The sequence below is a fragment of the Amphibalanus amphitrite genome, unplaced genomic scaffold, assembly GCF_019059575.1.
Source record: "Amphibalanus amphitrite isolate SeventyFive unplaced genomic scaffold, NRLGWU_Aamphi_draft 000007F_arrow, whole genome shotgun sequence".
Taxonomy (NCBI): domain Eukaryota; kingdom Metazoa; phylum Arthropoda; class Thecostraca; order Balanomorpha; family Balanidae; genus Amphibalanus; species Amphibalanus amphitrite.
The window spans coordinates 1048217-1066104 of NW_024881503.1; the positions used below are offsets into that span (position 1 = coordinate 1048217).

A 17888-nucleotide genomic window follows, 5' to 3' on the forward strand; every position below is an offset into this window, starting at 1 on the left:
GGGATATTTTGCACAAAATGTAAAAACTAATAACCAAGTAATTTGACGTCAAACCTGCGTCTTCATCGGCCGATAGGCGGAAGAAGAGCCCGTTTTTAGAAGCATTGATCTTCGACACACTGATGTTGAGCCATGTAGATGTTTCAAAATATTTATGTGAGTCGGAGTCTGAGCCTGGAGTTGGAGTCGGAGTCGATTTTCCAAGCCAGAGTCAGAGTCGCTGCAATTCGGTATATACCGCACCATTACCGCACCACTGCTCGTAGGTCATTCATCATGCTACCGAATGTTGTCGCGATGAAACGAAATTTCGGCCGCAGTATAAACAAAACCTTTTCCTTCCTTCTCTTAGTGCCGCCAACATGCTCCCGAGTTCAACATCCGCTCTCCTAGACCCTGTGGACATCGGTGTGCTGATCAAGAAGTCGCGGTCGTCCTCCCTGTCAGAGTCTGAGCTACGCAGAGGCATGAAGCACCGCTGGACGCCAGTTGCCACAAAGGATTTTCCCTCATCTTCGCATGTCACAAGAGACAGGAACGGCAAAACAGTCGACGTTCAGCGACGTGTCCTCCCGGCACACCTTCAGGAGTACCCGTGGATGGCCGTAAGCCGGGAGCAAGGTTGTGAAGGAGTGTGGTGCGCGGCGTGCTGTCTGTTTCGAGGAGATGCCCATGACCTGTGCGTATTCATCACCCGGCCTCTGACAAGTTTTCGGAAAGTGAAAGGAAAAGACGGAGCCTTCGTCATGCATGACCAATCACCTTTTCACAAGACATGCATGGAAAGGGCTGCCCAGTTCATGCTGCGAACGAGAAGCGATGGCGGACCAGCACCAGGTGACATCCGGAACATCGTGAACCGGGGCAGGCGGATCGAAATCGAGGCAAATCGGAAAGCACTGCTGCCCATCATTGACATCGTCCTGACCTGCGGCCGGCAGAACATCGCCCTGCGAGGCCATCGTGATGACGGACGCATCACCGAGTCGGAGCCGCCAGACAACGACGGAAACTTCCGCAGTCTTGTGCGTCTGCTGGTTCGTCACGGCGACGGCATCCTCAAGGAACATCTTGAGAAGTCCGGCAGCAACGCCACCTACATATCCAAGACGACGCAAAACCAGATCCTCGACTGCGCCATGTCTATCATCAGGAGTCACGTCCGTGAAAACATCCAAGGTCGCTTTATCAGCGTGCTGGCCGACGAGACTACAGATCGAGCTGGGCGTGAGCAGATGGTCGTGGTCTTCCGGTATGCCACAGAAAAGGAAGGGAAATGGGTCGTGCGCGAGGACCCAGTAGCTGTGGTAGATCTCGTGGAAGAAATCAAGAGGACCGGAAAAGTGTCAGAAGAAGAGGAGGTGAAGATGTCGGGAGAAAACATCGGGAACGTCTTGACAGAGAAGATCAAGGAGTTCACTGGTGCTGGATCCGCCACAATCGTCGGCTGTGGATTCGACGGAGCTGCTGCGATGGCGAGTGAGAACGTGGGTGTGGCAGCAGTGATGAAGCGAGATAATCCATACTGTGATTACTACCACTGCGCGATGCATTCACTGAACCTCTGCGTCTCGGCGTGCTGCAAACAGCCAGACATCCGTGGCTGCATCGCCACAATCAAAGAGCTGACAAGCTTTTTCAACATGTCCGCGAAGCGCATAGACGCTCTGAGACGCGCCGTAAAGACGGCCGCTCCGGAACGGAGCCGGACGCGACTCGTGTCACTCTGTGCCACACGGTTTCTGGAGCGGCATGACGCCATCCTGACGCTCTGTGAGATGCTGCCGTCGGTGGTGACGGCTCTGGAGGACATGGAGACGTGGTACTCACCAGACACGCGAAACAAGGCCGGCCAGCTGCGCCGCGCTCTCAGCTCGGCGTCCTTCCTGGTGGCTCTGTTCGCCTTGGAGTCGATCACCGCCATAATGCTGCCGGTGGCGCGTGCACTCCAGGCGAAGCAGATGGACGCCGTCACAGCTCTGGAAGCAGTGCAGGCATGCACCAAAGTCCTCCAGTCCTGGAGAGAGCAGCCAGACGAGCGCTTCGCGGAGGTCATGACCAAGGCGGAACAGGCGGCTGAATCTCTGGGCGTGGTCATCAAACCTCCTCGGTGTGCTTCAAAGTCTGTGTACCGGGCCAACGCCGGCGACTCTGATGACCCCATCGGCTACTACCGGGTAAACTGCTTCCTGCCGCTACTTAGCAGCACCCTGCAGCAGCTGGAGCAGCGCTTCGGAGAGCGACAGCAGACATCGTTTAAACTCCGAGACCTTCTTCCGGCATACATGAAGCCGTGGGAGGAAGTAGAGTCCGCTCTGCTGCGCTACAGCGACTTTCTCGACCCGCCACAGGTAGTCAAGGCTGAACACGAGCTGTGGCGCACAATGTGGACCAACAAGCCCGCCCTGGATCGACCAAGATCTGCCGTGGAGGCGCTGGACGCCTGCTCTCATGAGCTGATGCCGAACATCTGCAAGCTGCTCGAGATCCTGGCTGCGCTGCCAGTGACCACAGCTGAACCAGAACGCTTCTTCAGCCGCGTGTCTCTGGCGGCCAGCTCCATCAGGGCAACTATGACGGAGGACAGGCTGGAGGCGATCTGTATGCTGCAGGTGTACCGGCAGTGCCCCGCAGTCACGAGTGACGCCGTGCTAGAAGTGTTCAGCAAGACACAGCGCAAGAAGAACTTTGTCCTTTGAAGTGTGAAGTGGACGGACAGCTAGGTATCAGCCTGGTGCAGCCGCAGGGCTTCGGCCCGTGACGTGACATGCACTGACCAGTGACCACTGAAATCCAGCTGGTATTATGACCGGCGGTTGGGATGCTGTCGCTGAGGCCGATACGTGGAGTTGGGGTGTGTACTTAGAATAGCAGGCTCAATAAAAGTTACATCCGGTCATGCAAAAAATCTCTGAAAACTGCGACCGAAATGCGGCAAAATATAATATTCATTAAGTTATGCAATTATTTTGCAATACACCTAGGGATTCCGTCTAACATTTACCTCCCACTTGGTACATAATAACATACTCTTCTGAACTCGTGCTTATTCATGGCTGGATTTCGTGTCACAGGGCATGTAAAAAAATATCTGCTGCGGTTGGGATCTCTGTCACAAACTACCCAATACGTTTTCAGTCGCCGCTCGTCCACGTTTCTCTGGCTACCATCCACCGATGGATCATGGGAAAGAGTGGTTCCTAAAATCGTTATCGACGAGAGTCGAGAGATAGGCCTGGAAACTTCGGTGAAACTTGTTTTGTATCCAAACGTTGGTTGTTTACCTTTAAATAAAAAGGGAGGTAGGTAGAGATAATTTTAACAGACTCTGACTCCGAGCCGGTATCGGAGTCGAGGGATGCCAATGAACCGACTCCAACTCAGACTCCGATCAAAACTGCCGACTCCAACTGACGCAACCCTACGCAACTAACAAAAAAGATCCACGATGCGACTATGGCGCCCATCCGGGGCGTGGCGCCCAATTATGACCTGCAGCCCCTCCCCAGTGAAAATCCTGGATCCGCCACTGAACCTCGAGGTGTAGAATTTCAGCCTGAGGGAAAATTCCCAAGGGGTTTACAGAAGGGGCTTCTACCCTTTATCCAGCATTGTGTGGATTAAGTCTTGTCTGAAATGTACCAAAAACGGCGGCACTCCGCGCCGCCGTTTTTTTGATATTCGCGAAAAACCACAGGTGTTCAAACACCCCCCCCCCCCCCAGCAGGGCGCGGGTTAAAAAGGATCAGAGATATGGCTAAGGAAGTCAATGTCATGTGTGAGTGAAGTGGAATATCAAGAACAGCAACAACAAGAACGTAGGAAAAGTAAAAATTGACCTAGAAATTATCTTCCATGATTAGTTTCAATCAACTAAATCTCACATTATTTCCAGGATAATGCATAATTATCACAACAAATGCCACTTTTACTTACTATCCACTCTCATGGATACAGGATGCATGTGCTTTGATCAGGGTTGTATACGACTCAAATTTTTGGTGAGTCGATTCAGAAGAGAGTTTCCTATAACTGAATCGACTCGACTCATGATTCCAAAAACGTTAATTGAAATGATTCGATTCAACTCTTGACTCAAACATGACAAGAAATATATGAATCAATTCGACTCATGATTCAAGCATATTTTCAGTTTAACGATTCGATTCAACTCATGACTCAAGGGTTCTGTTAAATAATTTGAATCGACTCATGACTCAATTCTGACTCAACTCATTGGACAGACTCATCAAATTATTCAACATAAAATGTTTGTGCAAACCCAAGAAATACAGGTAGGTAGTCGTAAAGCAGGCGTCACACTTATTTCTGCAACCATGGAGAGGCGCTGTACCCAGAGATGCTTTCTAATCAACACAAACCAAACCAAACCTAATCAAACCTGACCTAGGTACCCTAACACAACCTACAACCTAAAACCTACCACCTAAAACCTAAAACCTAAAACCTAACCTACAGCGCCTCTCCTTTGTTGCAAAAAGAAGTGTGACGCTTGCTTTACTAGGTAGTGAAATACATTCATGGGTGCATACTGCATATGTAATTCCTGACAACTAGTGAACTATATACATGTAGATATTTTTAAAAAAGTTAACATTAATCATTTTATTTATGTATGAAATAAAAATAAAGAAAAACATGTTGCTATTATTATTGAAACCACATAACACACTTTGCATACCTATAATGTAAATAAAAATGTCAGCAGCAAATCGATAGGTACCTAACTTGAACTACGTGCCAGCTGCAAGCCAGCACAGTATTGATTTCTAAATAAGAATGCAAATATGAGGCCTTTAATATATGACAAATATGAAACCAAATGTAAGGCTAATTAGAATCACAAAATGCAAAGAAAAAACATTTTGTTCATGCCCTGTTGCCTTGTGGCCTTGAGAATTTACCAGGACAAAGTTTAGGGCATAATCCAATAATGTAGTGTGATCCACATTTTAAAGGTATAAACACATGACGTCAATTATCCTAACCTTAGCTTTAGCTTGTCATAACTAATTAAACTCAAAATAAACAAACCAATTTTTATTAAATTTAGCAGAAAAATACAACACCAAGCCTAAAAATGGACGTTTGCGTTTATTATAAATAACAAAGTTAAATAAAACGTCACTTTCCGGTTGATTTGCGTTATGGTAGCGTTTTTTTTTAGCTATGGTAGCGCCGCTACGATTTTTTGCTTTTCCTTTACGTTTGAGATATGGCAGTAAATATGATTGTCGACAGAAATTGCTAATAACTTACAAATATTACTCTTATCTTTTCAAACTCGAGAAACATTTGTCCACGTTAATGACGTCATACAATTTTAATTTGAAACCAAATCATGTTATATTTTTTCTTAACCTTTATCATATTATAATTTTCTGGCTAAAAAGATCAAGTTCTCATATCTTTTTAAATCTTTTCCTATTCATTTATCAGCTTGAATTAAATAAAAACTTCATTTTTCATCTTGTTTACGAATAGTTATTTGTGACGTCATGCGCGACCACGAATTAGCAATTGTGAGCCATCGGAAAAGAAAAATGTGAGGGTTATTGATGGTCTTTCTAGACAACTTTGATAGACAATTATTTAAGGTTTTATTTCAATTGTAAACTGGTATGTATCTCATACTTGTTAGTGCCCCTTACTAGCACTCACAAAGCTAACCCAATGTGAGTATTTCAGTAACAGTTCACAGATGTAGTGATTGCATATAGGTATAAATACAGGCTGAGGCAATTGCAATGCTGACTTGCCAAAGTTGAATATTATAGGTAGCTGATGCCAGCCAAAACATAAAAGGTGCTCACCACCTACTTCACTAGCAGTTTCATGACTTTAAAATAAGTTTATCTTACCTGGTGGCTGGAGCAGACTGTGACAAGTTACCTTGAATCGATTCAAAATGTGACTCGCGTTACCTTGAATCGACTCAAACTCTGACTCAAATGGCCTATACATATGTGAATCGACTCGACTCATGATTCATTAAGCTTTCAAATTATTTGATTCGACTCAACTCATGACTCGAAGAAAAACGACTGATTCTTGAGTCGATTCATGATTCAACTCTGAGTCGTATACAACCCTGGGCTTTGATTTCATTATCACACCAACACAGATGTACGAGATGCTTACACTAAGTTTGATGTTATTTGTTGATGTTATTCAGCTAGGACAGTGATAATGTATGGTCAAGTTTGTTCAAAACCAGTGTCCCAAAACTTGCCAGTTTTGGGTGGGAAGTGACATCGAAATGAAATCATTTTTCCCCTTTCATCTCCAATTTTCCAGAACAATTTTTCACTCCTAATTTTATCAATAAAGAGCGCTTGCACGTATATTTGCTGGCTGGCTCTAACCTACCTCCATTATCCATATTACATTGAATCATCTTATAATGCAGCTCCCACATTCTCCAACATTCACAATAAAAACTGATGATCCCTGTTTCAACTTGTTGTGCCTTTCTTACTGGCGATTTTCCACTCTCAGCGCTCTCTGCAGTGCGGAGTATCTTCCTCCGACACCCAAGCCCAAATAAAATTTTGGGACACTGTTCAAAACACCAGCTTTATTTCTTGGCAATGATAGCTTTCAGAAGACTTCAGTCTTCCTTCGTCAGCCTGTCAGAGCTGTAAGAATATATTCAAACGACCGAAATTGAAAAGACAATGCACAAATGTATGAGAGCTACCATTGCATATAGATAAAGCTGGTGTAAGTTATCTTTGCCATACAATTTATATGCAAAACATGCTCACAGTTAAGTCTAAAGGTGTCTTCATGTCTCACATTTGATTGAACCTTGAAACTTCTTTTTAAACACACGGTTAAGTAGCAGTGAAAGAATGAGAGGGCGAGGCTGCAGCCCACCACCCAAATTCAAGCCAAGCAATTTGCAAATTTGCACACAACTACCCAGAAAGGCATAATTCCATGCATAATAAAGAGCAGCTTTGTGTATGCATACGATAGTTATAAAGTAATTAGCCACTAGCCAGTACAATTTGCAAGTCTTTAAATGAAGAGAGAACACCATGGAACCGCGTGAAACCGCAGGCCGCCTTGCGTATAAATATGAAGCGCAATGTATTGAAACAAGAGCCAGCTGCGCCGCGCTTGAGCGCAGTCATATCCTGGGATAATTTTCGGTATATAGTTGTAAACTCCCGATTTGAGTTGTTTTTCTAGATGATATAGTATAATTCTAGTATATACTAAGAAAAACTTAAGAGTACCCGACTCTTTAGTGCCCTGGTTGCCTCATGGGTTAATGGCGAATTCAATGAACTTGAATATTCTATATTTGCGATTTCTTTCAAATATAAAAAATGAGAACAATAAATTCACTAAGTGCGTACTCTTATACGACTTTACCCTACCCAGCGCGCGCGGACCAGGTGTCGAGGATGGCGAAACTGCAAAGCAAATCGTCCCGCAGCGGGATAGTCGTCATGGCTGCCGGTGGCATGACCCACAGCCAGGTCGCCGAGGTACTGGGCATGGGTTGTCGCACGATTTGGCGCTGGTTATCACGCGACAGAAGCGGATAGACGCCTGGGAACAAGCTAGGTCGCGGCAGGAAGACTTCCACCAGCCGGGTATAGCGCAGATCGTCATCGCGAAGTGCGGAGCTAAAGACGGGCACAAGGAAACTGGCAAGGAGGCTGATTGCCAGCAGTCATCCAGTCTTCAAAATCTATCGGTACCGGAGGATGCCTCTAAAGCGAAGCTGAAGCCCAACAAGCCGCGTTTCCAGCCGAAAACTTCTGCTGAACATGTCCAGGGCCATCTTTCAACAAGGCGGCGCCCCGGCTCATCGAGCTAGAACGAGGAAGGACTGGTACAGATCGAACTTCCCAGCATTCTGAGAGGACAAATAGCCGGTGAATAGCCCCGACCTGTCGCCGACAGAAAATCTTTGGCGATCGTCCTGTAACAGGTGAGCAAAACCAGGGTATATAGGACAACGGGTACACCAACGACGCGGAAAGCGCCCATTTTACCTGGATGAGTTACATGGTAGGTGGTAGTGATGTCAATTACGGAAAATCGGAATACCGATACCAAACCAAATACCAACCAAAACCACGAAGAAATACCGAAACCGAACCGACTTGGGAAAATGAGGGAAATACCAACTTTTTTACCGATTTCTTAGCCTGTTATACATTAGTGAATAGTGAGGGATCGTGATACCAACGAAATACCAAACACATTACGATTCAAATACCAAATACCAAGTTGGTATCGGTTTGGTATCGGTATACCAAAAAGTTGTTATCCGATTGACATCTCTAGTAGGTGGTATATTTTTGGAATATGGAAAATTAGTGTATTCCATTCTGAAGAGTAAAGCCACTCATAAAGCAGTTATTTTTCAATTATATGTACATATTATATGTAATTATATATTATATGTAATAACATACTAACTATAGTTTAAAACTTAGTTTAAAGTTAGTTGAAAAGCGTATAGTTGATACTCAAGATGGAAAGAATCAATGGAAGGCAGAAATGGCGCAGCTGTTTCATTCTTAAAATGTGTTCGCAAACAGGATTTACGTGATGCTAGCGACATCTTATGTAATCGGGGACGCTGATTTGCCGATCGTGTCCGTGAGCAGTATCGCTGATTTACGCTAACATGGTTGAGGCAATGTGCGCATGCGCAGGAACTTGTGCTCTCATGGGCCCAATCTTATAAACGCCGTGGAATGGATATGGCAGCACTGGCTGAAATTCAGCTGCAGAAACGACTATCAAATGCAAAATGGTTTTCACGCATTTCAATCCATCGTAAGTTGACGGTCTAAATAAAGAATCATTTCGTTGAATCAGATAAACCTTTGTAAGCACTGGTATCACTGTAAATGTTACCAAATGCCGTAAATAGAATAGTACGGCATTTTATCAGATTGGGCCATGGAGGGGCTTTGGTACCTCGGGCAGCGCCTAATGCTTTTTGGACCTGTTATGGCCTCGCATCGAAAAACGGTAGAGAAAAAGGTTGTAGAGGAAGCTTGAGGCTACCTTTCCCCACAATATTGTTGGCACTTTATCTTTTAGCTTACGTGTGGGGCTCGCTTGAAAAAGGTCGATTTAACATGGAAACCCTATGGGGTAGTAGTTTTTGAGCGCCCATTTCGCCTAATGCTACCAACTGTTACTGGCTACCCCTGAGCAAAACGGCGTCAGGATAACCTGAACGCACGCTGGCCAGGAACGTTCGATCTGTCTGGTCCAAGATCAGTCCACAGAAGCTTAAAGGGACCCTCCCACCTTAACATTAGATTTGAGTTGAGATAGTCAAAATGGGGTCCCTGGCTCACAATTACCGGTATCGGCACTCACAACATCGAGAAATGCCTTAATCGGAAATATTGAATTTCAAAATTGCAGCATTTTGATTCAGAGGGGCTAATGCATAGGAATATCCCTCAGAATGTGTGACGTCAGCGCAGATATCTAACGATTTTTAAATGTTTGACTAAAACGTTTCGTAGCACGCAGTGGTATATGCTGCTTTGCGCGCAACAAGTGCCGCACTTTCAGCTGCCAAACTATTGCTTCCAAATAAAGTCGCTAGGAACAGCGGAGATCCCAAAAAGTAAAAGTCTAATATCTTGAAAACCGGTGAATATTTTTCGGTGAAATTTGGTAGATATTCGTTTTCGCTTTTTCTGAACCGAGCGACATCACTTTCATGCCAATTCATAAACTTTTTTGAAGGTGGGAGGGTCCCTTTAACATGTTGATGTCTAATGTCCCGGACCGTATGCTTGCCCGCATCAGGAAGAAGGTGGGATGCATATGTAAGAAAATCGCGCCTCTCATGTTTACTATTTTCATGAAATTGACGCTGGAAAGGTGTGACATTATTTTTGGGACACCCTGTACAAACGCGCACCAGATCTCACATATTTTACCAGACAAAAACTTAGAACGTTCATTGCTTACACCCTGTGAACGAACAATGGTTTCATTCAACGCCGCAACGAGCTCTGTCTCGAAATTGAGGCATTTCATAAATAACTTTCAAAAGTAAGCTATGCTGGGTGCAATCGCACTCTTGTGCGTATAAAGACTATTTGGAAGGCACCTTATCTGCTGCCGTATCTCCCTGCGCCCTTTCATGAACGCTTCACCTAATTCGCTAATTCAAGCCATACAAATCACGATGTGTACTACTCACAAAATAAATGTGACGATTAGTCACAGCCTCTGACGTCATAAGTGAACCTCTGCACGATTCCAAATAGTCGCAATCACACATCGTCCTCAGGGTCAGGTAATTTCCATGAGTAGATGAAACTTAAATTGGAAAGCTTCCGGGAAAAAAATAACAGAATAACCGAAGGAATTTTTTTTCTCAAATTCTACGAAACCTCAACCTGAACCATCTTAACCAATGATTATATTGTTAACCCTCGCCGGCACGGGGAGGGGGTTAATGCACCCCCCCCCCCCCTAAGGTTTTAAGGCTGAGCTACACTATGCGTGACCGTCCAGGAAATTACGTGCGTGATCTGCAGATCCGTGATTGCGAGGCTCCCTTGACATCGGTTTCTGCGATTTTCCAGAATTTCCGTGAATTATTGTATGCTGCCGTAATAATAACTAATAAATGGTTCCGCAACAAACGCTTAAGTTTGCTATCTTCGATACTTTTTAATTGATAATTAGTTTCTTTTGTTAATAAAACACCAAAAACACATGAAAATTTAAGAAACAATTATTAATTACGTACTTTGGATTCATACGGTGCACCAACAAGTGCGCCAACAACCGTCTCATATCGCGCAATCTCGCAGATTCTGGAAAAAGTTCGTAGCTCTGAACTTTGTATCGGTACCGAACATCCTGACCGTCCTGACTATCCGACATTTCCTGTACTGAACGTCCGGGATTTCCTTGACTGAATCTGCGTGACCCCAGTGTAGCCGACCCTGTGTATTTCCTATCAGCTGAACTTGACCTGCGTACCGATTTTCTGCAAAACCCGCAAACTCGCAGATCACGGACGTAGGATCCCGCATAGTGTAGCTAGACCTTTACGCGAATAACTCGCGTAAAAAGCGGCCGATCGTGACGAAACTTTCAGTACCCTCGCATTGATCAATTTTACATTAACCCTGAAAATTTCATGACCCTGACCCAAATGACCTTTCACCTGTGACCTACTTGCTGGGAACATGTTTGGCCGGAATCGCGATTCGGCGTGTGTCGGCTTGCATTAGCCGCGCGTTTGCAAGCTTTTCGTGGTTTCAAAGGTTCAAATATGTAATTTGATGTTGCTACCATGCATTAGGGTGGATATCAAGGTCACCTAAAGGTCAGGCCAAGTCATTGACCTTTGGGGACCTCGGTAAATATTTACATAAGGTCCGATTGACTGTTCAAGCATAAATTTTGCGGTAACCGGACAAAAAGTCAAAAGACAAAAAGTCAACAGACAAAAAGTCAAATGCGAAAAGTCAAATGCGAAAAGTCAAAAGGGATAAAAGTCAAATGGAAGAAAGTCAAAATGTATAAAAGTCAAAAAGGAGAAAGTCAAACGTGAAAAAGTCAAAACGGATAAAAGTCAAAAGCGAAAAGTCAAATGCGGAAAAGTCAAAACAGATAAAAAGTCAAAACATAAAAAGTCGAAATGGATAAAAGTCAAAATGTTAAAAGTCAAAAGTAAAGTCAAACCGACAAAAAGTCAAACAGATGAAAGTCAAATGGCAAAAAATCGTCAAAATTCCCCTGCTATTACGTGTTTTTCAGAAAATTATTTTAAACACATCAATGTGAAGACATTACCCCTTCAACGCATGCATCATGCAATTGTTGATCGATTAATACCACTCAAAGGTCAGATCAGTTGGGGAAAACTGTGGTCAAATCTTCCATTTTTGGAAGCCTTCCAATTTTGGATGGATTTTCCATATAAGGGTACGAAGCATAATATAACCATTGACTGTCACTTATTGAACGACCTAATAGATACCTGTCTGAAACTGATGTAATCAATCCATTTCATGCTTTGCATCACAATGCTCCATATTCACTCTTAGACGTCCTGAATGAAAGACGAAGTTGAAGTTAGGACACCTATGTGCCCCATTATAGTCGAGGTCACGCACGGCCACCAGAGGTAAAAAAGGGTCAATGACCTTCCCTTGACTTCCTTTTACCTTGATAAGGTCACTCATGCTCCGAAATAGCCCGCAAAGTCTTTGTTGTGGTTGATATTTCCCAATAACACGTGATAATCTGCGATTTTACGCAAATCTGGCCTGAGGCTGTACCTCTTATAACGTCATAGCTCTGTGACCTGAGATGACCCGGTCAATTATTTTTTTTTCTTTTTAAGTTTCGCAAAGATGCCGCTTAGGAAATGCAAAATATTGTCGCGCTCTGCTGATCTGTTTAGCATCCATCTCAGAAAAAAAAAACTAATGGGGGCTGCATTACCCCATGCGAGGGTTGATTCAGACTGGACGTAGTAGGCCTGGCGGGGAAAAGGGCGCAATTAAGTCGGATTCCTCGAAAACAGGTGGTGATAGGAGGCTGAAATTTGGGCAACAGACGAGACGTTCAACTTGATCCATCCAAGACGGACCTTTTGACGTATCGCAAAATTTTGAATAAAGTCAATTCACTGACATCTAACGTTTGACCTTGGAGAGCAAGAAGACTACCCACAACGGCAAGTGACCTAATCAAGGGTAAATGGTCATGAAATGGTTACGTTTTTGCTAACAAAGCTCAAAGTTTTTCATATAATTTATTCCTGGATCTCGTATGAAATCAGATCCAAGTAGATAGACGTACGACAAATGCTCTAAGACGTCGTCGACGTCGAAATCTATGTAACACGTCGAAAGCTACTCAATGACTTCGAAGTCACATTTCGTCATTGAACCACAATTCTTCAGATTTCTGCCATTGAAACTATCATTTTGTTGTGCTGACTCTTATGTAATTATTAGTCTTGTTTTTGACTTTTTGTATTTGACTTTTTATCCTTTTGACTTTTAGCGTCTTTGACTTTTTTCCATTTGACTTTCTGCTCTTGACTTTCTAACATTTGACTTTTATATTTTTGACTTATAGCCTTTTTGACTTATTTGCATTTGACTTTAAGCTTATTTGACTTTTTACCATTTGACTTTTATCTTTTTGACTTTTCGCGGTGCTGACTTTTTGATTTTGACTTTTAGCCTTTTTAACTTTTTGCTTATTTGACTTTTTGCCTTTTGCTTTTTGTCTTTTGGTTTTTAGCGGATTTGACTTTTTGCCATTTGACTTTTATCTTTTTGACTTTTTGTCTTTTGACTTTTGACATTTGACTTTTGTATTTTGTCTTTTTGTCTTTTGACTTTTTGTCATGTAATCAAATTTTGAATACTCTTACATTTCCATATTTCCAATTTTGCATATTCTTACAAATCAGGTCAAAATACATCGTATGGTATGTTTGTTATTATCACTTTGTTGATAGGACCTTATGTATATAAATACCGGGACCTCGGTTCACTTTTTGAGTTTTTCATGTTTCTACGCTATTTTTTAGCTGAATTCGAACTTGGCAGCCATTTGAACATTAACGAAATAGTTTCGGTGCATTTACAACATGTTACGAAGCTGTCAGGGGCAGCTGACACGTACTACGAATACCCCTCACGACCCCTACTAGTTGACCTGACCTGACCTGACCCGACCCGGTCTAAATGCTTCAAGACATCATCTGAGATCAAAACTGACCCGACATTCGTGATCAGCACCAGGGCATATTTTAACAAATTTTTACTGCGTCCCAAAGTTGAGCAGAGGGCACGTGCTACGACTAAGGGCACAGGGCAAGGAACAGAGTAGGGCACTGAGGAGGGCAGAAAGTAGGGCACGGCGGGTTGCAGGGCATGGCACAGGACATTTTAGAGGGAAGGCCGGGTACAGGACAGGGCAGACAGCAGGGCACAGGTCAGGGAGCCGGACAGGGCAGGGACGCAGTGGGTCAAATCAGCAGGGGCTACGTCCCAAGGCTAGGGGGCTGCGTCCCAAAAAGGGGACGCAGAAAGTGCCTTTAAATATGCCCTGATCAGCACCCCGAAAACCCCTTAACAGCCACACTTTACGACTTTCTAACAGGTCCCGATTTTCCCGACTTTTGGGTCATTGACCATAGGCGGCAGAACGGGGAGGGCACCGGGGCACCGTACCCCCCTTTGGACTTTGATTTTGGCATTTTAACACGCGCACCGACGGGGGGCGGATATCCGCCCCCCCCCCCCTGAGGTTTTTCGCGGATAGCGGGAAAACCGTACGCGCCGCGAAATTTGGTACGACTATTCTCTCATCAATTTTACACATGGTGTGCAAGTTTGAACTTCCTAACTTTTAAGGTCAGGTCACCAGCTCACTTTGAATGACCCAACCTCAAGTCACTTTTGTGCAACTTTGTCACCGTGCCAGAGCTATAGCAGATGTTGGAGGCCTTTGAAAGTCGCAGGATGTTATAAGGTCATTAGTAGCTACAATTTGTTTATCTCGGAATTTTGATGTCGGTGACCTAAGGTCAGGTCAATTTCGCGACCTCCCCATTATTAGTCAATGGGGGAAAAATCAACTCCCTGTTTTTACCACTAACACGGGTCGGAATGGCCCCATATACCATAAATGACTTCATATACGATCAACCTGCACTACCTTGAGGTCTGTTTTATTGCTGGGCAGCTGTAAAGTCATGTGACGTCATCAAAGGTCACCAAAGGTTTTTTGCCAATAACTCCGTACATGAACAAGATACAGCCGCGCGGATGGTCTCATTGTGTTCAGCTCGTCAAGACGCATCGAATGATAGGTGTACATGATGACCTCGAGGTCACGTGACCTGAGGTCAACCTTTGACCTTGACCATTCAAGGTCAACATATATATCATTCGATGCGGATTGAGGAGAGGATCACGATGATGCCCTTCGTTTGTTCCTATCTTGACTAATTCGAAAGTTATTGGAGAAAAACTATATCCATATCTAGCGCCGCCATTTTGACTTTTTCGACCCCTGTGACGTCATCTTTGACCTGACCTGAAAATGACCTTAGTAAAAATTGTAGACCTTGTCCGTGCGTATCCGATGCCGTTTACCGCTTGTCGCTATCTTGCTTCGTTCTCGAGATCTCAGGGGGGCGGTCATTCGTTCTCGAGATCTCGGGGGGGGGGGGGGGGGCGGTCATCCGGACGCCGGTGAAAACAGGGCGCCGGAGGGCATATTAGTCACGTGACATTTGTAGCTTCTCCCCTTTCGTGTGCCTTCTACATGCTAAACGTCACGTGTAAATTTCACGAACCTTGATCAAATCGCCCCAGGCGATTTGATCACCGTCGTCCGGTCATCCGCCCTCCCTTCCCCCCCCCCCCCCGTCGGTACGAAGTTGGCGCAGACCCCCGTCGGTGCGCGGGTTAACACTAGCCCTATGGGCAATGCATGGAAAGAATGGGACCAAAAGTCGGCAGTGCCCCCCTTAATTGAAGGTGTTCCGCCGCTACTGTCGTTGACCTGACCTAGAAGGTCAACCGATGACCTAGGACCTTAAAATTGGGTATCATCGGCTTCGTCTCGTGACGGGCAGCACGCTCGTTTTTTCCGCGAAGCTCTAGCTCGATCAGGGGCCAAACGCGAGGGGGATCGTACCCCCCCCCCCCCCCCCCCCCCTCCTTGTGCCGTCAAAGGACGTAAAATGGCCTGTGCCGGCGAGGGTTAACGCTTACATTAGCAAGAACTATTTCATACATTAACGCAGTCACCCATCACCAAACTATAGTCTGTTTTTCGTATCTTCTACCTTCACTCAAAGATGTTTTGTTCCTCCAGCACGTTTTTAGGGTATAGTTTTCAAATCTTGGCCGCATGGCCCACCACTCATTGCAGGAGTTTGTTGCTCGTGTTGGAATTCGCCTTCGCTGCGCAGTTCAAATCGGAAAAGAAACCTTTAAGCTAGAGTATCGCTTGTATTATCGTTACCACGGTTTATTGGTACTGACTACCGACCTATACACAAGGACGTTTTGCTGAGAACATTTAACCCTATTAGTGGCAGGGGGGGGGGGGTTGTTTTTATCCACCCCTCAGGTTTTTCGGGAATATCTCCGAAACCGCTGAAGCTACGATGCTGAAATTTTCTGAATTTTCCTAAAACTAAATTGGGCACATTCCCTGAAAATTTCAAGTTCATAACTTTACCAGGGGCGGCTCCAGAGCACTGGGAATTGGGGGGTCCTATTCGTGAAGCGAGTCATTTGGGCGAAGATCACGATGCTGCACCAGTTTTACGAACAGTGAATGAAAGGTATCATGTGATAACATATACAAAGTTATTGTGCATCCTCTTTTGACACGTTTTTGCTATAATAGGCGGATCCAGGCGTCCAAAAAGGGGGGTTATTTTTTTCCTCCCAACATAGGTGCCCTGACACCGCCTATGCATGACCAATACAATTTTAGTCGTTCTCTCATAAGAAAATTGTAACATAACAAGACCATTGCCACCCTTTTTAGAAACAGTACTAACAAAAACCTTATTTACTATACTTTTTGTGTACCCCCAATCTCAATGATCTGTATCCGCCTTTGATTTTTGAAAATGCATATTTTTAGGATCCATGTGAATTCCTGGTTCATTCTCTATCGATCGGCTAAAGTTGCGTTAAGATTGGTTCAGAAACCTGGCCGTGATAAACAGTCTAAAATGTATCTGCAATTTGCCCTTTTTTACCCCCCTCTACCCCCTATTGACATTTCTTAATTTTATTTTTTTAGAAATGTAGATCTCGTTGAGCCAAATCGAATGCCGTTTGAATTTTGAAAATCGGCCCGTTAGATCTCGAGATATCAAGGGGGGTCGTAAACAGCCCCCCTGCCACTAATATGGGGTAGCCAGGAGCCTGCCACTAATAGGGTTAAAGAATAGTTTAAAGCTAGCACTTCCTTGTCATTGGGTAAAAGAAACTAAATGTGTTACCTATATTTTTTTCAAATGCTTTATTTATGTTTTGCTTTATTTACGTTGCGATAACTTTTACACCGACGAATAACAAAATTATCTTAACCCACGCCCGCTTGGGGGGTCCCCAGGCAGATTTGCTTCATCTTATTATTTTCCTATCTGCCTCACGCGATCATCCCGAAAAGTAAGAAAGGTGCGGAGACACGGGCAAGAATCGATAGCTCTCAACAATTACTTTCAGCAGTATACGTATATAGTAGGTATCTGGTATATACCGCATTTTGCTGAGGTCAATAGTGAAGGCCGCTGAAGGTCATTAATTAAAAAAAACTCCCGAGCTCAACATGTTTGGACGAATCTGACCAAACCTTGTCAACCGATTGAACTACAGCGCCGTCGAAACATCTTTAGTTCTAGCAGCTATTAGGTATTGTCGAAAGCTGCTGGTGATCTTTATCATCTGACATGACCTTTTGAGTGACCGCTGGCAATCACCAACGCCTTAGGGCTTATATTATGATTTATGATACACAAAAACCCAGGGTTTGGTGTTTGTTTAATTTTTCAAATAAACAAACATAAACAAACTGTTCACGAACAAATGTGTTCGCGAACAAGTGACGTCATCGGTCAAATTTTGGTAAACAAACAACGAACAGTTCGCGAACGTTCATGAACTGTTCGCGAACACGGTAAAGAGGGGTAGATATGACCCCCTCCTTAGCCGTTTCGCTCCTAATTGAGATAGAACCTTGCGGAAAAAGCCAGCGTGTGCGTCAGTACGAACCACAGCGATTGGTATTCGATTTCAAGGTCTTACACCAACCGGTGACCCCTGAGGTCAGGTCAAGTGTCATAAAGAAGGGGT

The 17888-nt window shown here is 44.4% G+C and overlaps 1 protein-coding gene across 1 annotated transcript; it reads left to right on the forward strand.

The window, feature by feature from the left end:
- The first annotated feature begins 779 nt into the window (after positions 1 to 779).
- LOC122378457 lies at positions 780 to 2699 on the forward strand. Its single transcript, XM_043359551.1, has one exon. The coding sequence runs from the start codon at positions 780 to 782 to the stop codon at positions 2697 to 2699; it is 1920 nt and encodes a 639-aa protein (XP_043215486.1).
- Positions 2700 to 17888: the final 15189 nt, after the last annotated feature.